Here is a 24,565-nt window from a genome sequence, read left to right as displayed (position 1 = left end):
TCACGCCGGGATGCTCATGGGTAACTGAGCGCGTTATAAATTTCGTATAATAATAATAATAATAAAAAAAGAAACTGTTTACCTGTAGATGTACTAGTTGATGGTTCACTCTCACTAGTTGTACTCCTTTATATCAGCAGAGAATATTACACAGCAGATGGGAAAGAGATGGCACAAGAAATTGAAGGAAACGTTTTTTGATATAATTCACATGTCTAATGAACAAGGTGTATAGATCATTTCCAAACTCAAAATCAAAGATAACAGAAATAAAGAAGGAAATAGAAGATTTACATGTTGAGGATTTGGCACAAAATAACTAAGGCATTTGCGATAACATTGGGTACATTTCAGGAACAGATGTTTAGCCCCATCCGTGCTCACGACGAGCTCAGCTCATCATGAGGCCCGGTGCTCGTGTGCTCATGACGAGCTGAGCTCGTCATGACCACACCCATTTCCATTATGGTCCAGCACAGCAGAAGATTATCTCAAACAACCAAGGTGTTAATAATAAGAGATCAAAGATAGAGATACAAAAGAGTATGGATTTGGCCAAATATAGTCAATTATTACAAATACAATAACTGCTCTAACAAAACAGTTTCCTCAAATTTCAACAAAAGTATTGTGATTGAACCCAACATCAAATAGCAGTGCAATTAGTGATAGTAAACCATCAGGCAATAAGACCACATGGGATTGAGGGGCGGGGGGGGAGGCAGGGGGAATCACTGACTGAGTAACGGGGACAAAAATGTCGTGTGGACAGAGTATCATGTCAAAAATATTGAGGATCAAAATAAGGAGAAGGTAAGTGCAAATAGGTATGTATACATGTGCTATTCTTTACTCCACTTCTACATACCTTGAAGATATATATATATATATATATTACCTACTGGCGGTCGCCAGTAGGTATATATAGTTAGGACCTAGTTACCATAGGACATCCTGAACATTCTATTGGGAATAACTTTGGCGCCGATTGAGGGATCTGTCTGTAATTTTCCTTAAATTTGCCTCACTGCGTTCTGCTCCTTCCCTGACAGTTTTGGGGGGATTCGTCAAGCGGGGGCCGAGAAAAAAGGGGGGTCCCAAAACGTGTTTTCCCCATGTTAATTTCCATAGGGACAACGGCTAAACGGAATTATACCAGATTGGGAAAAATGGTAGGGACTGGTATGCAGCAGTGCCTTTTGTATGTTTGGTGTAAATCCCTCCAGAAGTTCTTGAAAAAATTGAATTTGAAATTTTTCAAATGGCATTTTCTATGGGACCTTTAGACACGGCTACAGCCCGAACGGCTGAACGGAATTACACCAAACTTGGCAAAATGGTAGGGACAGGTATGCAGTAGTGCCTTTTCTATATTTGGTGAAAATCCCTCCAGTAGTTGTTGAGAAAATGAATTTGAGCAAATTATATATCTATATGTGCTCAAAATTCTATTGGGAATAACTTTGGCGCCGATTAAGGAATCTGTGTGTAATTTTCCAGAATTTTGGCCAGCTCCGCTCCGCTTCTTCCCTGAAAGTTTTGGGGGGATTTGTCAAGCGGGGGCCGAAAGGGGGGTCCCAAAACGTGTTTTCCCCATGTTAATTTCCATAGGGACCTTTAGACACGGCTACAGCCCGAACGGCTGAATGGAATTACACCAAACTTGGCAAAATAGTAGGGCCTGGTATGCAGATGTGCCTTTGCTATGTTTGGTGAAAATCCGTCCAGTAGTTCTTGAGAAAATTGAATTTGAAATTTTTCAAATGGCATTTTCTATGGGACCTTTAGACATGGCTACAGTCCGAACGGCTGAACGGAATTACACTAAACTTGGCAAAATGGTAGGGACAGGTATGCAGTAGTGCCTTTTCTATATTTGGTGAAAATTCCTCCAGTAGTTGTTAAGAAAATTGAATTTGATCAAATTATATATCTATATGCGCTCACCGTACGTGCACCGTACGCGTACGGTACGTGTACCGTACGTGTACGTGCGCGAGCGAGTTTCTGATTGGCTGGCAGTCGCTGTCAACATTCCAAACTGTCCAAACCAGGAAGTGTTGGCCACCATCTTGTTTTTCAGGAGAACTGAGGCACAAGAGTGCCCAAAACAAGAATGGAAAACACGAAAAGGGGGCAGGGTAGAGACTCCCTAACCCTCTAGCCCTTCTCAGGGGGTCCTAAAAGCACCCCAAGGGTAAAAAAAAAAAAATAAAAAAAAATTGTATATATAGAAATATTTAAAAAAAAATGTATGAGCAGGGCTAGGTACCACGTGGGTGGACGGCGTCCCCCCACTTCTTTTAACTTATTTTACCGGGTGGACACCGTCCACCCTACCCAAAAGCTGGACTGTACAATGATGGCGTTACTTACAGGACCAGCCGCCTCCTCCATCTCCCAACCTTGACGTACTTCGTGCATACGTTCACTCCACTTCTTATTTCCTTTAGAACCATTTCCAACACTCCCCCCCCTTAATTCACACTACTTTGACCCTGTGTTGCATTACACATTAGCAACGCTTTACAGAGTTTGCCAATGAAGCGCCCTTCTGTTTTCTCGTCTTTCTTGGAACAAAATGGTTTCCCTTAGGAGAGGAATTGCAGCATTCCCTATGAGTGTTTTCTTATCCATTGGTAGAAGTCTATGTTTTTTACCTTTCGTGACGTCACTTCCTGTCGTGACATCACTCCATGTCTTTGAGCCTCCCCCACTTCTATGTTTTTTACCTTTAATGACGTCACTTTCTGTCGTGGCGTCACTTCCTGTCTTTGAGCATCCCCCCCACTTCTTTATTTAGGACTTGGGCCCTGTGTATGAGGGTCATTCTACCCCTGCTTGCTCTCATTCTATTTCAAAACTACTTTTGGACAGCTGAGCAGACAGAGAGTCCATCATACCGTAGATTTTCTGGAGGGCTTGAAACTATTTTATACGATAACTTGCTAAGACTTTGTCAAGATACCACACCCAAGGCAGCACAAAAATGCAACATCGTTGAAAATTACTGTATTCACATTCACATTCTCCACCAGCAGACTTTACACACTGCCTTGCATAAAAGCATATTAAGATAGAAAAACCAACATACAACCAGCTTATTCAAAATATTCCAATAACAGGTTAGAAGGGCATCCATTGGCACTCACTATCACAAGCTTCGTACAACAGGCGCAGGCGTAAGAGTGACACAGGCCCTTTCTCAAAGCCCCATGTGAATCAACAGTAAGCGATGCAGCTGCCACAAAGAGCTGAATGTATTCCTCATTGCATCCATTCAAACTCTATATATTTTTCAAAATCCTAAGTCATTCTAAGGGTGTTAGAACAGGTTCCTTTGGGTACAGATATTTATTTCCTAATAGAGGCAAGATGTCGCCTTTAGGCATCCTGGCGCTAGGAACGGGGAAACAAACCAAGAAGACAAGCCACAAGAGACCGGTGGAAGACAGACACGGTTTGCTGTACTGGAGGATTTCAGAGTTTTCCTACAGGTGTAAAAGTCTTTGAACTGTCGTAAAAACAGATTCATCTTTTCTCCAGAGATGAGAGCCTGCTACTTTGAAGGAGTTGTCCCCACACTTATCTTTCATGCAAGAAGGAATGGTGGACGATGGAAGAGTGCTTGGCCAAAATGATCTGAAGGGTAGATAGGGAGAGAGGAAACTGGACAGGCACTTTAGGGCAGTCTGATGAAGGGCATTGTGTGTAAAGCAGAGAACCTTAAATGTAACGTACTGGGCAACTGGGACCAAGTAGAAAGCATTTCAAGGTGCTGTAACATGTATTAAATTTGCGTAAGCCGTATACTAGTAAAACAGTGCCCCGTTAGGAGGGACTGATTGGAGTAGTTTCTGCAGGATCTTAAAACATGTTCTGTAAAAATAGATACATAGATGGACTTTTAATCAGCCCTGCGTTGCCAAACGTCTGTTAGTGTGCCATTCACATTCTGTTTGTGGAAATGGTCAGCCCACTTCAGCCATTGGCTCTATTTCTCTATGAGTGATGGCATTTTGCCCGGTCAGATGTGCACATCCATGAGAAAATACGTGCACTTTAGTAATAGGGTTAAGCCGGTCGGTCCCTTAGGATTTCATTATTACCTTTTATAGGTCTTTTTTAATTTCTTTCCTTCACCTTTTTTTATTTCGTCCTTCACCTCCCTAGACAGGGTAATGGGCCACTTCCTGCTGATTCAGTCTGCGCTGCACCATATATTGTGTGGTCACCGCTTCCAAGCAAGAAGGCCAAATTAGAGTGCCATTGCCCATAATGAATGATGGTTTTACCTTTTGAAGATGTCTTCCATATTTGGAAATTATGATCATCTTGGATTGGTACAACAATGTTAATCTATACTCAATACCAATCCAAGATGGCTGCTTCATAAAATGCTTACTGACCTTCTTCTTCAAATGATATTGTACATTCTGTGTCATTGTCTTACTGATGTAATATGCCTAATACGCTGCATCTAAAATCCTGAAGAGATAAGTGATGTAAGTAGTAATGTTATATGATCCTGAAGAGATAAGTGATATAAGTAGGAATGTAGTCACCATGGCAGATGGTAGAAAGTGGAGCATGGACAGACGGGTTCCATTTCCTACTCAAGCCATGAGCAACAAGCTAAGATGTGTGTCAGGATCGAGCAGTCTGAACACTAGACGAAGTGAAAGTACTGTATAGTCACCAGGATGGCAGAAAGACTATGTAATGAAATAAACTGTAATTTTTTTCCTATTGTTTAAACAATTTTCAACGGAAAGGAAGATGTGTTATAATCTTGGTGTTGTTACCCTTTACCCATCCGATCTCCTCTCCCTTGGTACTTCCCCCCCCCCCTCCCCCTCTGTTTCTATCCATTTAGTTCTGCCCGCTCAGAGAGGACACGTTAGAATGTTGGTGGCTCTGAACTCTGACAGGAGCAGAGGCGTAGGAAGTTGAAGGGAGAGCTGGAAACTGACCTAGAATAAAATACCTTTTTCTTTTGACATCGTTTTGGACCCATTGTTCTCAACATCACCGAATTCCAGTTTGGATACAGTCATATGCAAATCAGTCTTACCCTGCCTTCTATGGGTACAGGCCAGCCCGAAATGACAGGCAAAGTCCTCACTGAACCAGAAAAAAGCATCCTGGGATCGGTTTCAGGGTCTCACCCGTCATCAGCCAGGCAAGCCTGATTGCAGCAGCATAGTGAGCACGGGACCCACGTCTGGGCATACCCTTTCTACTTAGGGTGACAATGGCAAAAAGAACAGATGATGGACGGAATGCTGAACAAATCCAACATTCACCCCCCATCACAGATCTGTGACTGGGGATGAATGTTTGATTTGTTCAGCATTCCGTCCATCATTTGTTTTGCTAGCGTGATAGAGAAAGGCCATAAATGCACCCTAAGTAACTAAGAAACTGCTAAACTCCTGAGGCGGAAGCCGGGAGACGCCCAATTTTAAAAAAAAACTGTTATTCACTTGTGTGTCACTTGAATTTCCTGTATTTTTAAAACTCTTCACTCACCCGGCTGCCAGCTCCTTCAGCGGGTAGAGACGCTCTTGAACAGCGACTCCTTCGCTGCACCGACGCAAACGCTCGAGTAAAAGCGACTTTGCACCGCCATTCCCGGCGAGGAAGGGAGGCCACGCCCACATTGAGGCCACGCCCACCCGCCACAGTATTTAAGCGCCGCCATCAGCGCCACTAGTCAGAAACTGCTAAACTCCTGAGGCGGAAGCCGGGAGACGCCCAATTTAAAAAAAAACTGTTATTCACTTGTGTGTCACTTGAATTTCCTGTATTTTTAAAACTCTTCACTCACCCGGCTGCCAGCTCCTTCAGCGGGTAGAGACGCTCTTGAACAGCGACTCCTTCGCTGCACCGACGCAAACGCTCGAGTAAAAGCGACTTTGCACCGCCATTTCCCGGCGAGGAAGGGAGGCCACGCCCACATTGAGGCCACGCCCACCCGCCACAGTATTTAAGCGCCGCCATCAGCGCTACTAGTCAGAAACTGCTAAACTCCTGAGGCGGAAGCCGGGAGACGCCCAATTTTAAAAAAAACTGTTATTCACTTGTGTGTCACTTGAATTTCCTGTATTTTTAAAACTCTTCACTCACCCGGCTGCCAGCTCCTTCAGCGGGTAGAGACGCTCTTGAACAGCGACTCCTTCGCTGCACCGACGCAAACACTCGAGTAAAAGCAACTTTGCACCGCCATTCCCGGCAAGGAAGGGAGGCCACGCCCACATTGAGGCCACGCCCACCCGCCACAGTATTTAAGCGCCGCCATCAGCGCCACTAGTCAGAAACTGCTAAACTCCTGAGGCGGAAGCCGGGAGACGCCCAATTTAAAAAAAAACTGTTATTCACTTGTGTGTCACTTGAATTTCCTGTATTTTTAAAACTCTTCACTCACCCGGCTGCCAGCTCCTTCAGCGGGTAGAGACGCTCTTGAACAGCGACTCCTTCGCTGCACCGACGCAAACGCTCGAGTAAAAGCGACTTTGCACCGCCATTCCCGGCGAGGAAGGGAGGCCACGCCCACATTGAGGCCACGCCCACCCGCCACAGTATTTAAGCGCCGCCATCAGCGCCACTAGTCAGAAACTGCTAAACTCCTGAGGCGGAAGCCGGGAGACGCCCAATTTTAAAAAAAACTGTTATTCACTTGTGTGTCACTTGAATTTCCTGTATTTTTAAAACTCTTCACTCACCCGGCTGCCAGCTCCTTCAGCGGGTAGAGACGCTCTTGAACAGCGACTCCTTCGCTGCACCGACGCAAACGCTCGAGTAAAAGCGACTTTGCACCGCCATTCCCGGCGAGGAAGGGAGGCCACGCCCACATTGAGGCCACGCCCACCCGCCACAGTATTTAAGCGCCGCCATCAGCGCCACTAGTCAGAAACTGCTAAACTCCTGAGGCGGAAGCCGGGAGACGCCCAATTTTAAAAAAAACTGTTATTCACTTGTGTGTCACTTGAATTTCCTGTATTTTTAAAACTCTTCACTCACCCGGCTGCCAGCTCCTTCAGCGGGTAGAGACGCTCTTGAACAGCGACTCCTTCGCTGCACCGACGCAAACGCTCGAGTAAAAGCGACTTTGCACCGCCATTTCCCGGCAAGGAAGGGAGGCCACGCCCACATTGAGGCCACGCCCACCCGCCACAGTATTTAAGCGCCGCCATCAGCGCTACTAGTCAGAAACTGCTAAACTCCTGAGGCGGAAGCCGGGAGACGCCCAATTTTTAAAAAAACTGTTATTCACTTGTGTGTCACTTGAATTTCCTGTATTTTTAAAACTCTTCACTCACCCGGCTGCCAGCTCCTTCAGCGGGTAGAGACGCTCTTGAACAGCGACTCCTTCGCTGCACCGACGCAAACGCTCGAGTAAAAGCGACTTTGCACCGCCATTCCCGGCGAGGAAGGGAGGCCACGTCCACATTGAGGCCACGCCCACCCGCCACAGTATTTAAGCGCCGCCATCAGCGCCACTAGTCAGAAACTGCTAAACTCCTGAGGCGGAAGCCGGGAGACGCCCAATTTTAAAAAAAACTGTTATTCACTTGTGTGTCACTTGAATTTCCTGTATTTTTAAAACTCTTCACTCACCCGGCTGCCAGCTCCTTCAGCGGGTAGAGACGCTCTTGAACAGCGACTCCTTCGCTGCACCGACGCAAACGCTCGAGTAAAAGCGACTTTGCACCGCCATTCCCGGCGAGGAAGGGAGGCCACGCCCACATTGAGGCCACGCCCACCCGCCACAGTATTTAAGCGCCGCCATCAGCGCCACTAGTCAGAAACTGCTAAACTCCTGAGGCGGAAGCCGGGAGACGCCCAATTTTAAAAAAAACTGTTATTCACTTGTGTGTCACTTGAATTTCCTGTATTTTTAAAACTCTTCACTCACCCGGCTGCCAGCTCCTTCAGCGGGTAGAGACGCTCTTGAACAGCGACTCCTTCGCTGCACCGACGCAAACGCTCGAGTAAAAGCGACTTTGCACCGCCATTCCCGGCGAGGAAGGGAGGCCACGCCCACATTGAGGCCACGCCCCTTTCCCCACCCATAAAATGTGCAACTACAGGACGCGCAGCGGACGAGCGCAGCGGGAGCGCCGTTTGCGCGCCGAAGGCGCGCCTAAGGCAAGCCCGTCTGCGCCCGTCCGCGCACGACCGGGCCTTGGGCCAGACACTATGCCTGTCCCAGCCGCCTCCAAGGTAAGCTACTCTCGTAGAGAGCTTCTCAGCCTTAGACCCACTAAAAACAGCGCCTGTCTGGCACTACTCGATCCTACTGTCCCCTTTCCTCGCTGCGATAAATGCAAACCAGGCAATCTCTCCCTTCCGAAACCCCCGGCCCCTCCCCCGGTTCTCAAAATCTCGACTCTTAACTGCAGATCACTCCCTAAACACGCCCTGCTTATCAACCATCTTATTGTCGACCTTAATCTGGACATACTATTACTCACAGAAACCTGGATTACGGAGCACTCCAACGCTGACATTGTCATGGCCCTCCCCCCGGGTTTCCTTATCATGTCTCAACCTCGCCCCTTAGGTAGAGGAGGTGGACTGGCCATTATCTACAGGGACCACTTTACTTGCCGAACGAAAGACTGCGCGATCCAAGACTCAGAGAGCTGTCTCTTCACGATTCAGCTGTCTTCGACCAACTCCCTGTCAGGCCTCCTGGTGTATCGGCCGCCCGGCTACTCGGGCCCCTTCACATCCGCCCTGCTGGAAACCGTCACCTCCACAGCTCACCTTTCACCCAACTTTATTATAACTGGTGACTTAAACATCCATCTCGAGGATCCCCTTGACACTGGGGCAACCGACCTTATCGACGACCTAGCGGCCTTGGGTCTGTTTCTCGCCAACTCTGATCCTACTCACACGAAAGGGCACCTTCTCGACCCGGTGTTCTCCAACATTCCCTCCCTCCTTTACATCAAGTCCCAACCTCTCCCGTGGACGGACCACTTTTTGGTCACGACCCATCTCCCTGGAACTTTTAAAAGGCTTCAAAAATCCCCCACCTTCACCAGAGACAGAGCGTGGGCCAGACTCTCGGTGGAGGATTGGTCCACAGCCCTAGACGCTTCGACCCCCAGTCTTTCTGAGGACCCCGCCACCGCCGACTCCCAAGTCAGAGACTGGATATCGTCCACCCTCGACAAACTCATCCCCATAAAAAATCGGGAGATCAAAAACAGGATAAAGGGCCAAGCCCCCTGGTACAATGCTGACCTCAGGGACCTACGCAAAGAGTGCAAAAAGGCCGAGAGGCAATGGAGAAAGGACTGGCGACATAGCAACAAAGACCTTTACAATAGTGCAGTAAGACGCTATAAATCAGCTCTCAAACTTGCCAAGGCAGGATTCTATGACAACAGAATACAAAACGCCACCAATTCCTCAAAAGAAGCGTACTTGATTGTCAAAGAACTCCTCAACATACCATCGGCCCCCAGCGTTTCCCATGCCCCCCCAGACAGAAGTAATGACCTTGCCTCCTTCTTCGACTCTAAAATCACGCGAATACTGGACTCTCTCCCCATGATTACCCCCCACAACTCCACTGATACTGAGGTCTGCATGAACAGCCCGCTGCTGTCCTCCTTTAGAGCTATCTCTCTCATTGAGGTCACCTCCACGTTATCCAAAATGAAAAGCGGCTCACCTCTTGACCCAGCCCCGGCTAGAATATTAAAAACTGCCGCCCCCAGCATAGTCACCACCATCAGGGATCTTATTAACACCTCCTTACGCCAAGGCACAGTGCCGCCCAGCTGGAAAAACGCGGTTGTCAAAGCCCTGCTAAAAAAAACCCATCTGAATCCTGACGATATGTCTAACTATAGACCTATATCACTCCTTCCCTGCATCAGCAAGATGGCAGAGAAACTAGTTAATTCCCAACTCTCCCAATTCCTTGAGACCAACAAAATCCTGCGCCTATCTCAAACCGGCTTCCGGCCCGGCCAGGGCACGGATACAGCCCTCCTCTCCGTCATTGAGGAATCAAGGCGCATTCTGGATTCAGGAGGATCAGTGGCGGTGATCCTCCTGGACCTCAGTGCCGCCTTTGATACGGTGGATCACCGTGTCCTTCTACATCGCCTGGCCAGGGCAGGAATCGTGGGTTCTGCACACGCCTGGATTAACTCCTTCCTATCAGGCCGTACTTTTCAGGTGTGGGACGGCAACTCTCGCTCAGACCCCCTTCCACTCACATGCGGAGTCCCGCAGGGGTCCTCGCTTAGTCCCACCCTGTTTAATGTTTACATGGCCCCCCTGGAAGATGTTGTGACCCCCTATGGGATCAAGGTTGTCAACTACGCTGATGACACCCAACTTGTCGTCTCCCTCTCCCAGCTGGACAAACATCCAGACAGCCTGCGGAACTGTCTCCAGGACATTTACTCCTGGATGTGCGAATCCTCCCTAAAATTGAACGGTGCTAAGACCGAAATTATGCTCCTGGGTAACAAATGGTCTTCAATCCCCGCCGCAGTGTGGCCGGATACCTTTGGTGAGATTCCCACTCCAAAGACCGAAGTCAAAACGCTAGGCGTCTGGCTCGAACCAAGCCTTACCATGAAAACCCAGGCGACCAAGACCGCTGGAACATGCTTTGGCCTCTTGCGGTCTACCCGCAAGATCCTCCCCCTCCTCCCCCCGCTCTCCAGGAAGCTGCTGGTTCAAGGGCTCATCCTAGCCAGACTTGATTATAGCAATGCCGTCTACCTCGGTGCACCAGAGTTCACCTTAGCCAAACTCCAACGGGCACAAAACGCTGCGGCTAGGCTCATAATGGACCTCCCCCCTAGAGCCTCTGCCAAACCAGCCCTCAAGGCCCTTCACTGGCTCCCTGTCCGCCAGCGAATTGAGTTTAAAGCAATGTGCACCAGTCATAAACTTATTAATGGTGCCGGCCCGGCCGCCCTGAAAGACCTTGTCACCCCCTACAAAGCCCCAAGGTCACTGCGCTCGGACGACGAGCATCTGGCCATCGTCCCTAAATTTAAGAAGGCTCGTACCGGCGGCCGTCGCTTCTCGGTCAAAGCCTCTTCAGGGTGGAACGCACTGCCTCGCCACTTGCGTCTGGAACCCTCCCACGCCCTCTTCCGAAAAAAACTAAAGACTTTCTTATTCCCTAAATAGTCTTCCGGTCCCCCCCCTCCTCTTGGATATTCGCAATTCTATAGCGCGGGGATGCCTCCGGGTCACCAGGCGCTTTACAAAAAAAAAAAAAAAGTATATTGTACTGCGCATTCCTGTCTTTTCTCTTTGCTGGCGTACAGTGTGCTGCCTAGCGCTAATGAAGACCCCCAAGGGTGACTGCGTTTGTAAGCAGGATTGTTTTAGCACAGGAAGGGACACCTTCCTGCACAAAAACAATCCTCTGAAGCATTTTACTCTTTCTATGTGTGCTGCATAATGCAGCACACATAGAAAGAGAAATAAACTAGGAGAAATAAAGATATTTCTTGTTACTTCTCACCTGGGGAGGCGTAGCATTTTGACACAATCCCAGATCTGTAAAAAACAAAGAGAGAGTGAGGGTTTTTATGGGGTTACCACTCCTTATTCCCCAGGTCAATTAAAAAATAACAAACAAAAGGAGTGATACCAGGACAGGACGTCCTATCACAAAGAGCAGGGATAGCGAAAAAAATATGTTTTTTCTTTTTTAATAAACCCCTCACTCACTGACCTGGTCGGTGACATGCTTCATCATCGGGGGCCACCTGAGTGACCGAATCCTCGGGATGTTGTACGGTTTGGATAGGTATCCTCCGGGCCTCTGCCTACTGACAAAACGCTCTTAGGCGGCCCCCGGCTGACATCCATGGGGCACATTCTCTATTAAAAACTAATTACGCTTACAAGGAAGTTCGTAAAAAAGCTAAACCGTAAGTACACAGTATAACACACTGGTGAGTCAGGGACGGATGCACCTTAGCGCGTGTAGACCCCCGGCTCATTTCACTTGGTCCTGACGCAGTTGCAGGCGTCGTAGCACAGCTGAGTGGCATTCGGTCACTCAGGTGGACCCCGATGATGAAGCATGTCACCGACCAGGTCGGTGAGTGAGGGGTTTATTAAAAAAGAAAAAACGTCTTTTTTTCGCTATCCCTGCTCTTCGTAATAGGACGTACTGTCCTGGTATCACTCCTTTTGTTTGTTATTATTATATTCCCAGATCTACCAGTAATGGTATATCCGAGAATGTCTTCTAATCAAGGGTGAGGGAGGTGGATTCTGGATCCATTCACTTTCCAAAGTAGCATGAAATCATCAAAGGGGAATGGTTCCCCTTTGATGATTTCATATCCGAGAATGTGTCAAAATCCATGGGTGAATGATCGGAAACACCCACGTTTCACCCATGGAACTTGCCCCTGGAGCAGAGTAACATAATACTGCGTTGCATTACTTTAGATTATTCATGCGATGCAGGGCCATGCAAGGTGGCCTTGCGTGGCTTGATAAATCTTACTTAATAGTTGCGTCAGCCTTCCATCCCATTGCGAGGCACAAGGGTGACACAACTGCATGATAAATGTTGCTCCTGAGTCTTTAACATACCAATACAGTATATACAATACCACTGTAGGATGGCAGTTCGCTGCTACATATAATTGTTTTTTTTAAATGCGGACATTTGCTTACCAGATTTTGGCAGCGGTATGTTTTTTTTTTTCTACTTGTATTCATTTAATTTATCTTTCAACTACGGATGGGTTGGTGGATAAATGCAAGAATGAGTCAGTGGGTAAAGGGATGCATGCAAGTGAGACCTCCATCCCACCAGTGAAGAAATAGGCATTTTCATTTATAAATCAGACGTATTGGCATTGCCAGTGCTTGATATTACAGCGCCTTCGAATGTGCAAGGGTGGTTTGGACTATGCTCCCAGAGCCAGTACACAAGGCATATAGGCATTATGTGCTCAAATTCAGACTTAGGGGCAATTCTGCCTTGCAGTTAAAGCAAAATATATCCCCTTCTGTATCCGAATTTGAAAAATACTGCTTATATTGTTTTCATTTTTGTCTTCTGCTGCTTCAGTAGCTATTAAAAGATAACTCAATACCACTGTTTGATTAATTTCAGATGAAAAAAGCTGTGTCCGCCCCAGGGGTGTACAGACCTATAACCAGTGGCGTATCCAGCGTGTCATGGGCCTGGTGCCAAGATGGAACTGGGCCCCATGCCACTGTTTATACTGAATTGCAGTAATAATCAAGGATCAGGCCTCTGGGACTCGGTGCCACCACACCTTCTGGAGCGATGGAAGGTACGTTCTTGCCTATAACCTACAGGTAACACAGGATCTCTACACCAGGCTCTAAATCCTCTAGATTACTAACCTATTGGAGTTGGCTAAAGCCGCAACATGCAACACCATCCTAAAAGGTTGGATTATTAATGATACAACAGCAACCAGTGACGTCAAGGAAACCGGCCAGCCAATAGAAATACATTTCAGTGTACAGGCGAAGTTACCTGATCGTACGAGTTTCTCCCCTTTGCCGCAGGTTGGTACCCTAAGACAGCTCGAACATTCAGGGTCAATGCACTTATAGCCTACAGTAGTACATTTGCAGTCCGAGTCGTTGACTCCGGGGCACGGGGTGCCCTTATCGACTTCTGGGGAAAAAAAAGAACATAAGGTTATTTAAATTGATATAGGTATTTTCAACTGGAGATGTGAGAGAGGGTCCCTTTACAGCAAACAGAGAAAAATCATACAGGCTCAGGGAGTGAGAGGAAGCACTCTCTGTGGCACACAGGAACAAGTCATACAGGGAGTGAAAGATGCATACTGATCAAGCAGTCAAACTGGCACAGGGGTTGGGACAAACTGCTCACTCAGGAGCAAACATTAACACGTCATACAGGGACCGAGAGAGAGCCGTCACTATAAAGCGTCCAGTAACACATCATACAGGGACTGAGAGAGAGCGGTTACTATAAAGCGTCCAGTAACACATCATACAGGGACTGAGAGAGAGCTGTCACTATAAAGCGTCCAGTAACACATCATACAGGGACCAAGAGAGAGCCGTCACTATAAACTGTCCAGTAACACATCATACAGGGACTGAGAGAGAGCTGTCACTATAAAGCGTCCAGTAAAACATCATACAGGGACCGAGAGAGAGCCGTCACTATAAACTGTCCAGTCACACATAATACAGGGACTGAGAGAGAGCTGTCACTATAAAGAGTCCAGTAACACATCATACAGGGACTGAGAGAGAGACGTCACTATAAAGCGTCCAGTAAATCATCAGACATGGACCGAGAGAGAGCCGTCACTATAAAGCGTCCAGTAACACATCATACAGGGACTGAGAGAGAGCGGTTACTATAAAGCGTCCAGTAACACATCATACAGGGACTGAGAGAGAGCTGTCACTATAAAGCGTCCAGTAACACATCATACAGGGACCAAGAGAGAGCCGTCACTATAAACTGTCCAGTAACACATCATACAGGGACTGAGAGAGAGCTGTCACTATAAAGCGTCCAGTAAAACATCATACAGGGACCGAGAGAGAGCCGTCACTATAAACTGTCCAGTAACACATAATACAGGGACTGAGAGAGAGCTGTCACTATAAAGCGTCCAGTAACACATCATACAGGGACTGAGAGAGAGACGTCACTATAAAGCGTCCAGTAAATCATCAGACATGGACCGAGAGAGAGCCGTCACTATACACTGTCCAGTAACACATCATACAGGGACTGAGAGAGAGCTGTCACTATAAAGCGTCCAGTAACACATCATACAGGGACTGAGAGAGAGACGTCACAATAAAGCGTCCAGTAAATCATCAGACATGGACTGAGAGAGAGCTGTCACTATAGAGCAAACAGTAACGCATCACACAGGGACTAAGAGAGAGTCGTCACTATAGAGCAAACAGTAATGCTCACACAGGGACTGAGAGAGAACCGTTCCTATAGAGCAAACAGTAACCCATCATACAGGGACTTAGAGAAAACCGTCACTATGGAGCAAACAGTAAAGCATCATACAGGGACTGAGAGAGAGCCGTCTTTATAGAGCAAACAGTAACACATCACACAGGGACTGAGAGAGAGTCGTCACTATAAAGCGTCCAGTAACACATCATAGAGGGACCGAGAGACAGACGTCACTATAGAGCAAACAGTAACACATCATAGAGGCACAGGGACTGAAAGAGAGCCACCACTATAGAGCAAACAGTAACAATCGTACAGGGACCGAGAGCAAGTCATCACTATAGAGAAAACAGTAACAATCAAGCCCAGTGAGAAGCCAGAGCGCCAGACCCTGTCAAATCCGTAGCGAGCTAGGAAGTTGCATTGTGAACCTAGGAGGGGCGTCTCTTGGAGGAAGAGAATGTCCGGTGTGTTGCGGTGAGCGACGCGGAGGACAGCTGTGCGCTTGATGCGGTCTAAGTGGCCATTGACATTCCAGGAAAGGATGTGGATAGGGTGTAAGTCATCAAAGGGAATGGAATGTGGGGGGGGCAGATATCTACATGGGACCTTGCCCAGCCGGAGGAGAGCTCCCACCCGAATTCAAGCTCAGAAAAGGGGCCATGGAAATTGGTGATCTGCTCATCAACTGTGGAAGCCAAGAGAGGAAGGAACATGACTGCCGGCAGCAGCCCCCAATGGAGGCCCGTAGGCGGCCAAAAATAACAAACTGGTGGAAGATTTGATCTGCGTGTCAGCTGTGGACCAATCTGAGAGACATAGCTACCAAGAAGAACTGCAACCAGCGGCCCGTAGGCTGCTAAACAAAACAAACTGTCGAGGAACAACGGTCCCCCGTCCCTACCGCACCCCCCCAACTGCCCCCACCCTACTCTTCTGAAGTGGAAGCATCTGTCGCCCCAAAACCCCAACTACTAACTACCCCACAAAGAGGTGATTCGCTAGTCTAAAACGGTTAGCAACAATCAGTCAGGAGCATGGCTGAGTTGGACCCCCCCTCCATTTGTACAGATGCATGCCCCCAGTAGATAAACATGGAGTGGATAGCAAAGAAGTCACAAAATGGTTCAGATTCAGGATTGTAATGTGAAAGTAACCCCTGGCCGGGTCATCCAGAGGAGCCAGGGGAGACCCCCGTCCGCAGGGCCGGCGACAGGCCCGCCACATCAGGCCCTGAAAGGTGGAGTGGAGGCAACTTGCAACACGGATCACACCCCCTCCTCCCCACCAGAGCCACGGATAAAGGGGCTCCCAGACAGGTCCGAGTGCAACATGGCCCTCAGTCGAGTGACTTAACATCTGTTTTTAGTGAGTAAAAATGAATTATAAAATTCTTAGGTATTTCAATTGTAAACTACACTTTCTTTTTAACAAGCGTTTGATGAAAAGAAAAATAGTATTTATCCTGTAAGTAGCATCGTGCTTCTTGAGCCACTGACCTTACGTTAGTGGTCGAGCATGTTTAGTAAGACTGACCACACTCCTGTCTTCCCCTTACTCTCCATTCGTAAGGATGGTGGTATTAAGTCAAAACCTAGTTTTCTACAATGTATATATAACTAGCAGCCCGTTCCGACGTTGTCCGGGTATGAATTTACATTACAGAAGAACACATTTATTTGTGGTAGGCACGGGGAGACTAAGCGCTTTGCCTGGAATCACAGGATGTTGAGCTGATGCCGAGATTCGAACGTAGCTCCCCAGCTCTAAAGTTCGCAATTCTAGAACTTGTGGCAGTAGGTGTGTCTAAAAGTGTATGTCGGTGCTGGCCATCAATGAGAGAGACCTGTGCATTTTTCAAATGGGTGGTGAAAAAATATGAGTATGTTGCTGGAGATGTGGGCCGCCGTGCCACCAATGTACTTACCGGGGAAGGGTAAACACCCATTATTCCGCAACTTTCTTTCCGCATACCATCACTCCGCATACTTTCATTACGAAAGTACCATGACTTCGCAATGCTCACACATTTACAACAAAATTCGTTGTAAATGCATGGATGGTAAAAGCATGTTTTTTTTAATGTTTGGATAAGGTAAGTATGAGTATAGGGGTATATGTTTTGGGGTACTGAGGTATATGTTTTGGGGTGTTTGGGTATTTTAAGGGTTCAGATATAGTTTTGGGTTTTGGGGTACAGGGCTATTTTTAGGGTTCAGGGGTAGGTTTGGGTTTTGGGGTACAGGGGTATTTTAAGGGTTTAGGGCTAGGTTTTGGTTTTGGGGTACAGGGGTATTTTAGGGTTCAGGGGTAGGTTTGGGTTTTGGGGTACAGGGTTATTTTTAGGATTCAGGGCTAGGTTTGGGTTTTGGGGTACAGGGGTATTTTTAGGGTTGAGGGGTAGGTGTGGGTTTTGGGGTACAGGGGTATTTTAGGGTTCAGGGGTAGGTTTGAGTTTTGGGGTACGGTGGCATTTTTAGGGTTCAAGGCTAGGTTTGGGTTTTGGGGTACAGGGGTATTTTTAAGGTTCAGGGGTAGGTTTGGGTTTTGAGGTACAGGGGTATTTATAGGGTTCAGGGCTAGGTTTGGGTTTTGGGGTACAGGGGTATTTTTAGGGTTTAGGGATAGGTTTGGGTTTTGGGGTACAGGGTATATTTATAGGGTTAAGATGGGTTAGTGTTTAAGGAGTAAGGGTGGGTTATGATTATGGGGGGCAGGGGTATTTAAAGGAAGCAGGGTGGGATTAGCACACAATATGGGACATGGCATGAAGGGCGGAACGTACCACATGCCCCCAGCATTTGTCACGCCCCCCAGTACACGCCCATAGCACAACGCAGACATGCCCACAAGGGACTACTTTGCTGGCACGGTTCTTTTACCTTTTAAATGGAAAGGGGCGACCACTCGGTCCCCCTGAACGTATGGCGGAGTACCCCGATCCCCCCGGGAAGCCATTTTGGGCGGGAGGCGAGTCTCGGCTGGTATGCCCGAAGCGGCGTAGCCAGGGCGCGCCTTTTTCCCGCCCAAGAGGGGGTTGTCCTAGACACCAACACCGCTAGCCACGCCCTGGAGGCGGATTGGAGGTGGGTCCACGCCCGCCCGAAGAAGGATAAAAGGAGCAACAAGCCAAGGAAGCATCCTCTTGTTCCTGTGCTCTGAAGCTGCACCTCCCCGTTGCACGTGAGCTCGAGACGGAACGAAGAGCCATTTTTGAGAATTAATCTTGTGTTTCTTCTTTCAGTGAGTTCGGAGCTTCCTGGCCTAGGACCTTTGAGGAGTATACGCAGACGATGCCTAGCAAGAAGGTCGGAAAGAGGATCGGGACCGATCAGATGCTTCGGATGCTGATGAAGGACATGGCAGATATGAAAAAGCAGATGGCGGTAATGAATGGTGCGGGGGGGCCTAAGAGAGTCATCGGACCAGCATTGCCGGGAGTGGTCCCTAACGGGAGAGGTAGAAGGGCCAAGAAGGGAGCGTCGGGTGGGGAGGCCCCGGTTCCCGAAGCACCCCCTGCGCACCCGGTCACCCCGATCGAGGCCCCGACTCCGGTCCCAGACGTGGGGCAACCGATCCCTGTGGTAGTCACTCCTGCGAACGGGGAGGATATGCCTCCTGAGCTGGCTGCCCAGTTGGCGGCATGGTTAGGCAAAGAGAACGAGGGGGCCACGGCTGAGGAAGCCAGGGCAATAATGAAGCAGTTGCGGCAATCGAAAGATGCTGCGAAGGCACCGTCTCCTTTTGTTTCCCCGCAGGCTCCCGTGGAACAACCAGTATCGGGCGTTGGTTCGGCAGGAACTACGGTCACAGTGGCCGGTTCAGGTAAGCAGCCGTTGCCGATTGCGGGGGAGGGATCGGTACCTTCAAGGAGGGAAAAAGTTGTTCAGCATATCCCGATTGAGGTAAAAGAAAGGATATGGGCTGATAAATATGTGAACATGTTTTCCTTGTTGACCGATCACTATGAGATCGAGCATGTAAAAAATCAAAAGGAGTTTCTGCATCCTAGTGTATGGCGCGCCAAGATGGCCGGTTTCAGAGTTGATGAATCGATAGATAATTGGGGCAGAGCGTTTGGAATGTTCACTGCAATTATGGGGGAACGTAGGCCCGAATTATTGGTGGAGTTAGCCGTGTATCAGACACGTATCATGGAATTCTATGGAACATATGGTGGCAATCAATGGTTTTGTTACGATAGCATATTTCGTAAGTCCAAGGAGCACGACTCATCCCTGACGTGGGATTGTTTCGACTCCATTTCCTGGCAAAAAATGGAGAAGTCAGGCACGGCGAAGTCGCCATCTTTAGGGGGGAATATGGTCGAGTTTTCCCGCCATTCGTCTGGGGCGCCCTTTCGGGCAGGAACAAGCAATGATCAGCACACAAGGAATAATGGCAACTCAGGTAAAAAAGGGGTCTGCTGGAGCTTTAACAGAGGCAAATGTACTAGGCCGCAGGGATCTTGCAGGTTTAGGCATGAATGTGCTGGGTGCGGGCAGTCCTCGCACCCCGAGACCATGTGCAGAGCCAAAAATGGTGATACGGGAAGTAGAGGGGGCGCCAAACAGGTCTGAAATAGTCCGTGGGGCGCCTCTCCCTACCCCGATTGATATCATGGCAATGACTCCTTGGCTGAACGAATATCCGGATCATATCTCCGCTGGGGTGTTGCAAGATGGTTTTTCGTATGGTTTCCGCATCCCGGCGGGGGATTTTCAGGGTAAAGCGCAATGTAGGAACCAACTGTCGGTTCTGCAGAATACGGCGGTGGTACAAGCAAAGATTGGGAAGGAGGTGACCCGAGGTCGGGTTGCCGGCCCATATGACATGCTGCCTGTTGCTAATTTTGTTTGTTCGCCTCTGGGAGTGGTCCCCAAAAAGGACCCAGGGGAATTCAGGTTGATACATAATTTGTCAGCTCCAAGGGGTCTTTCGGTGAACGATGCAATTGACCCGGGAGTTTGTTCGGTGCGGTACGCATCTTTTGATGAGGCTGTCGCCATGTTGAATCGCCTGGGGCCCGGAGCGCTGATGGCCAAATCGGACATTGAGTCGGCGTTCCGGTTGCTCCCGGTACACCCAGATGATCAGCGTCTCCTTGGTTTCATGTTTCAAGGACGCTACTACATGGATAAATGTATGCCAATGGGTTGCTCCATCTCTTGTGCGTATTTTGAAAAATTCAGTAGTTTTTTGCAATGGGCGTTCACAAGAACAACAGGGTTTACACATGTTATGCATTATCTTGATGATTTTCTATTTCTGGGGGCAGCCGGGGACATAGAATGTGCACAGGCTTTGAATGAATTTTGTGATCTCATGACTCGCTTTGGCGTGCCATTGGCACCAGGTAAGACAGTGGGCCCGGCTACTTCGCTCGAGTTTCTTGGAATAGAGCTCGACTCCGAAGAGGGGTGCTTCCGTTTGCCTAAGGAAAAGGTAACGAAATTTAAGGCATCGCTTGAAACATGTATTAGCGAGATGAAGGTAAATTTGCATCAGTTGCAGCAGGCTGTGGGTCAGCTGAATTTTGCTCTTAGAGTGATACCGATGGCTCGCCCCTTTTCCCGCTCTATTGCTCAAGCCATGGTCGGCCTTAAGGAAGGGCACCACCGCACAAGGCTCTCGGCAGAGGTCCGCCAGGACATGCGCATATGGTTGGCATTCCTGGCGGATTTCAACGGTCGTGTCGTGTGGAACAAACCAGCGGTCTCCTCCGTGGAGCTGGGGTTGTGGACTGACTCGGCAGGGAGTGTGGGCTTTGGCGCCATCTTGGGTAATCATTGGTCAGCACAAACATGGCCGACATGGTGGCACGAGAGTGGGCTGACAGGTAACATTGGGTTTCTCGAACTGTTCCCTATTCTGGTGGCCTTAAAAACATGGCCTGAGGAATTTCGTGATCGCTCTGTGGTGTTCTGGTCTGACAATATGACCGTGGTTGAGTGTATCAATAGTCAGGCAGCACGCTGCAAATGGATCTTGAGACTGTTGAAGGAAATTGTCCTGCTGTGTATGAGACTAAACGTCCACTTTAGGGCAAGACACGTGCCAGGGGTTTTAAATCAGGCAGCTGATGCGCTTTCTCGTTCCCGTATGCAGGCCTTCTGGGGTTTTCTGCCCTCAGCGGACCCGGTGGCGGCACCATTTCCCGAAGCTCTCTGGTCTCTCGGTGCCCCGGACTACAAGACCTCGTGGGAGAGAGTCTAGCACCCAGGACAAGGAAGGCTTATGAAGGGGCGTTCCGTTCTTATTTGTCCTTTTTGGGTTCAGCAAGGGGGGAGCTTTGGGGCCAGGAAGAGTGTGTCCTGAACTTTTTGTTATCATTACATCAGGCAGGCAAATCAGTGGCTACGGCCAATAGGCACCGGGCCGCCATTTCTTTCATGGCACGGGCCCATGGCATACAGGATCCCACGGCGTCTTTCTTGGTACAGAAGGCGCTGCGTGGGTGGCAACACGTGAGGGTTGCAGAGTGGATGAAAGACACCCGATAGGTCTGGAAAGGTTGGCCCTGTTACTGTCCATACTCCCTGCGACATGTTCATCTCAATCAGAGACAGTGCTATTCCGGGCCGCTTTTGCATTAGCATTCCATGGGGCTATGCGGGTAAGCGAGCTGGTAGCGAGGAACAAGCAGGATACGGGGGGAGGTCTGTGCCGTGAGCACATTCAAATTAAGGGGGAGACAATGGTAGTCTCATTTGCCAGGTCCAAGACCGATCAGAAAGCGATCGGGGACAGTGTAGTGGTTCAGCGGATTCAGGGATCTCCCATGTGCCCGGTAGCATGCGTTGAGGAATATTTGGCGCAGAGGGCGGCATCATGGGGGGGAAGCTTGCTGAGGCACGCCGACGCCACCCCACTGACTAGGTTTCAGTTCCAGCGGGTGCTACAGATGGCAATCGCAGCGGCGGGCTTGAACCCGTGCGAGTTTGGGACCCATTCCTTCCGGATAGGGGCTGCTACAGAGGCTACAGCCAGGGGTCTGAGTGTGGAAAAAGTGAAACAGTTGGGGCGGTGGTCCTCGAATTGTTATAAAAGGTATGTGCGGTTGCACATGTTGTGAAGCCTATGTCTTGTACTCACGCTTCTTGTTTTTGTTTGGTTTACAGTGTCGCGAGCTTGCGAGGCGGGGCGGACTGTGCAGTCGACCCGACACCTGGGAACTAGCGGTCAAAGATCACCGGCTGAGGAAAGAGTGGTGTGGGTCGTGGGCCACTCATACGTGAGGCGTGCTGCAGACGTATTCAAAGCAGGTGACATGATTCACATGGCTGGGGAATACGGGTACAGGGTGACCTTCTACGGAAGGGGCGGGCTCTGTATTGACCAGTTTCAAAGTTTTATGGAGGGTTTGTTAGGGCGGACAAGGTCACCGCCATCTGTAATCATAGTGCATCTTGGGGGCAATGATTTGGTGACCACTGGTAGACGAATACTTCTCAAGTTGATACTATCCACAGTGAGTTGGTTGGCGAGAAGGGTTCCAGGGTGCACGATTGCATGGTCCCATATGATTCCACGAAAGGTGTGGCGGGGGGCTAATTCTGTGGCTGCTGTAAATCATTCAGTGAAGAAGGTGAATAACAAACTTGGTAGATTGTTCCGTACAAGTACATTGCATTCTATTCCGCATGGGTGTATCAGGGGGGACCATATGTATCTAGAGGATGGAGTTCATTTGTCCCGGGTGGGGAATACTTTACTCATAGGAGACTTCGTAGCTTGGTTAAAGCTTTTGCAGCCATGACCTTTAAGTAGGAGTTTTTGTGGGGGGTCCGGATAGCCGGTCAACTATCCGGCCTGTGGCGGTAAGGTCATGATCGGTGAGCAGGAATTAGAAGATCCCTAGAGGTGGGGCGTCACCCATTATGGATGGGAGCGCCCGGGGGGAGGCGGCCATTGGCCCCTCAAATGGGGAGGCGGTCCCCTCTAAGGATGGGGACGCCGAAAGGGAAGGCGGCCATAGGCCCCTCCCTGGGGAGGAGGGGCTAGGGCCCCTCCTGGGAATTTCCCGGGGCCAGGACATCTGCGACGGCAGATGTGGTAAGTTGTGTGGGGTGGGAGGGGGGTCTACGCTACCTTCTAGACACCTCACACGAGTCCTCGGACGACCACTAAAGATGGCGTCGAGTTAACAGGGGGCCCCCGCTAAGACAAGGGAAATTGGAAGTTGGCACAGAGGTACAGTCCTCTGTGCGACCGCCCCTCACAAGTGAGGGGGGAGTTCTGGTATTGGGGATCTAACACCGGTTACGACCTTGCCGTTGGCCCGTAATGTTAGGATGTACAATTTCAAAGTTTGAGTAATGCATTTGCAGGATGTTTAGTATCGGCTAGGAGAACCTTTGTATTAGAGATGTGTTAAGGTCAGCCAAGAACATCGTAATGTGTAAATGAAATTGTACATGATATGAAACTGTTATTTTAACGTTTTAATTTTGTTTCATATTTTAATAAATATGGCCGGGAGGGTAACTCCCTCCCGCCTTCCACAAGTTCAGAACCGTTTCCGTCTTCCCATCCTTGGGGGATTGTGTTGAGAGGGGGTGGCGGGTATCTCAGCCATATGGAAAGGGGCGACCACTCGGTCCCCCCGAACGTATGGTGGAGTACCCCGATCCCCCTGGGAAGCCATTTTGGGCGGGAGGCGAGTCTCGGCTGGTATGCCCGAAGCGGCGTAGCCGGGGCGCGCCTTTTTTCCCGCCCAAGAGGGGGTTGTCCTAGACACCAACACCGCTAGCCACGCCCTGGAGGCGGATTGGAGGTGGGTTCACGCCCGCCCGAAGAAGGATAAAAGGAGCAACAAGCCAAGGAAGCATCCTCTTGTTCCTGTGCTCTGAAGCTGCACCTCCCCGTTGCACGTGAGCTCGAGACGGAACGAAGAGCCATTTTTGACCCACCCACCAGCCCCTGATGACAGCGATTTGTTGGAATAAAGTCGAGTGTCGTGATATTCTTTTCTTACAGGTTGTTTTGAATAAAGTTGGTAATTTGGTGTGTAATAAAGTTGATAATTTTTCCTTTTCAGCATGTTTTATTCAGCAAAGTAGTTGCGCCGGATACTCTGTAGAGATTATACTTTGATTTGCTTAAGTATAAATTGTTTTCTCCACTTTAGTCTTAGATTGTCGTATTTATTTTGGTCGGGCGGTAAGGTCATGATCGGTGAGCAGGAATTAGAAGATCCCTAGAGGTGGGGCGTCACCCATTATGGATGGGAGCGCCCGGGGGGAGGCGGCCATTGGCCCCTCAAATGGGGAGGCGGTCCCCTCTAAGGATGGGGACGCCGAAAGGGAAGGCGGCCATAGGCCCCTCCCTGGGGAGGAGGGGCTAGGGCCCCTCCTGGGAATTTCCCGGGGCCAGGACATCTGCGACGGCAGATGTGGTAAGTTGTGTGGGGTGGGAGGGGGGTCTACGCTACCTTCTAGACACCTCACACGAGTCCTCGGACGACCACTAAAGATGGCGTCGAGTTAACAGGGGGCCCCCGCTAAGACAAGGGAAATTGGAAGTTGGCACAGAGGTACAGTCCTCTGTGCGACCGCCCCTCACAAGTGAGGGGGGAGTTCTGGTATTGGGGATCTAACACCGGTTACG

At 49.2% G+C, this 24,565-nt stretch overlaps 1 protein-coding gene across 2 annotated transcripts in view; it reads right to left on the bottom strand.

Moving 5' to 3' along the window:
- TNFRSF18 (TNF receptor superfamily member 18) overlaps positions 1 to 24,565 on the bottom strand; it is a 156,345-nt gene that overhangs the window by 87,389 nt on the left and 44,391 nt on the right. For both annotated transcript variants that reach the window (XM_086952020.1, XM_086952021.1), the window contains exon 2: positions 13,526 to 13,669. In XM_086952020.1, coding sequence (XP_086808146.1) covers positions 13,526 to 13,669 — 144 coding nt within the window. The remainder of the gene's footprint in view (positions 1 to 13,525; positions 13,670 to 24,565) is intronic.

The sequence above is a fragment of the Lissotriton vulgaris genome, unplaced genomic scaffold (assembly GCF_964263255.1).
Source record: "Lissotriton vulgaris unplaced genomic scaffold, aLisVul1.2 SCAFFOLD_1368, whole genome shotgun sequence".
In the NCBI taxonomy this organism is placed as follows: Eukaryota; Metazoa; Chordata; class Amphibia; order Caudata; family Salamandridae; genus Lissotriton; species Lissotriton vulgaris.
Note: the sequence above shows the minus strand (reverse complement) of the source record. Positions and strands in the feature narration are given on the sequence as shown.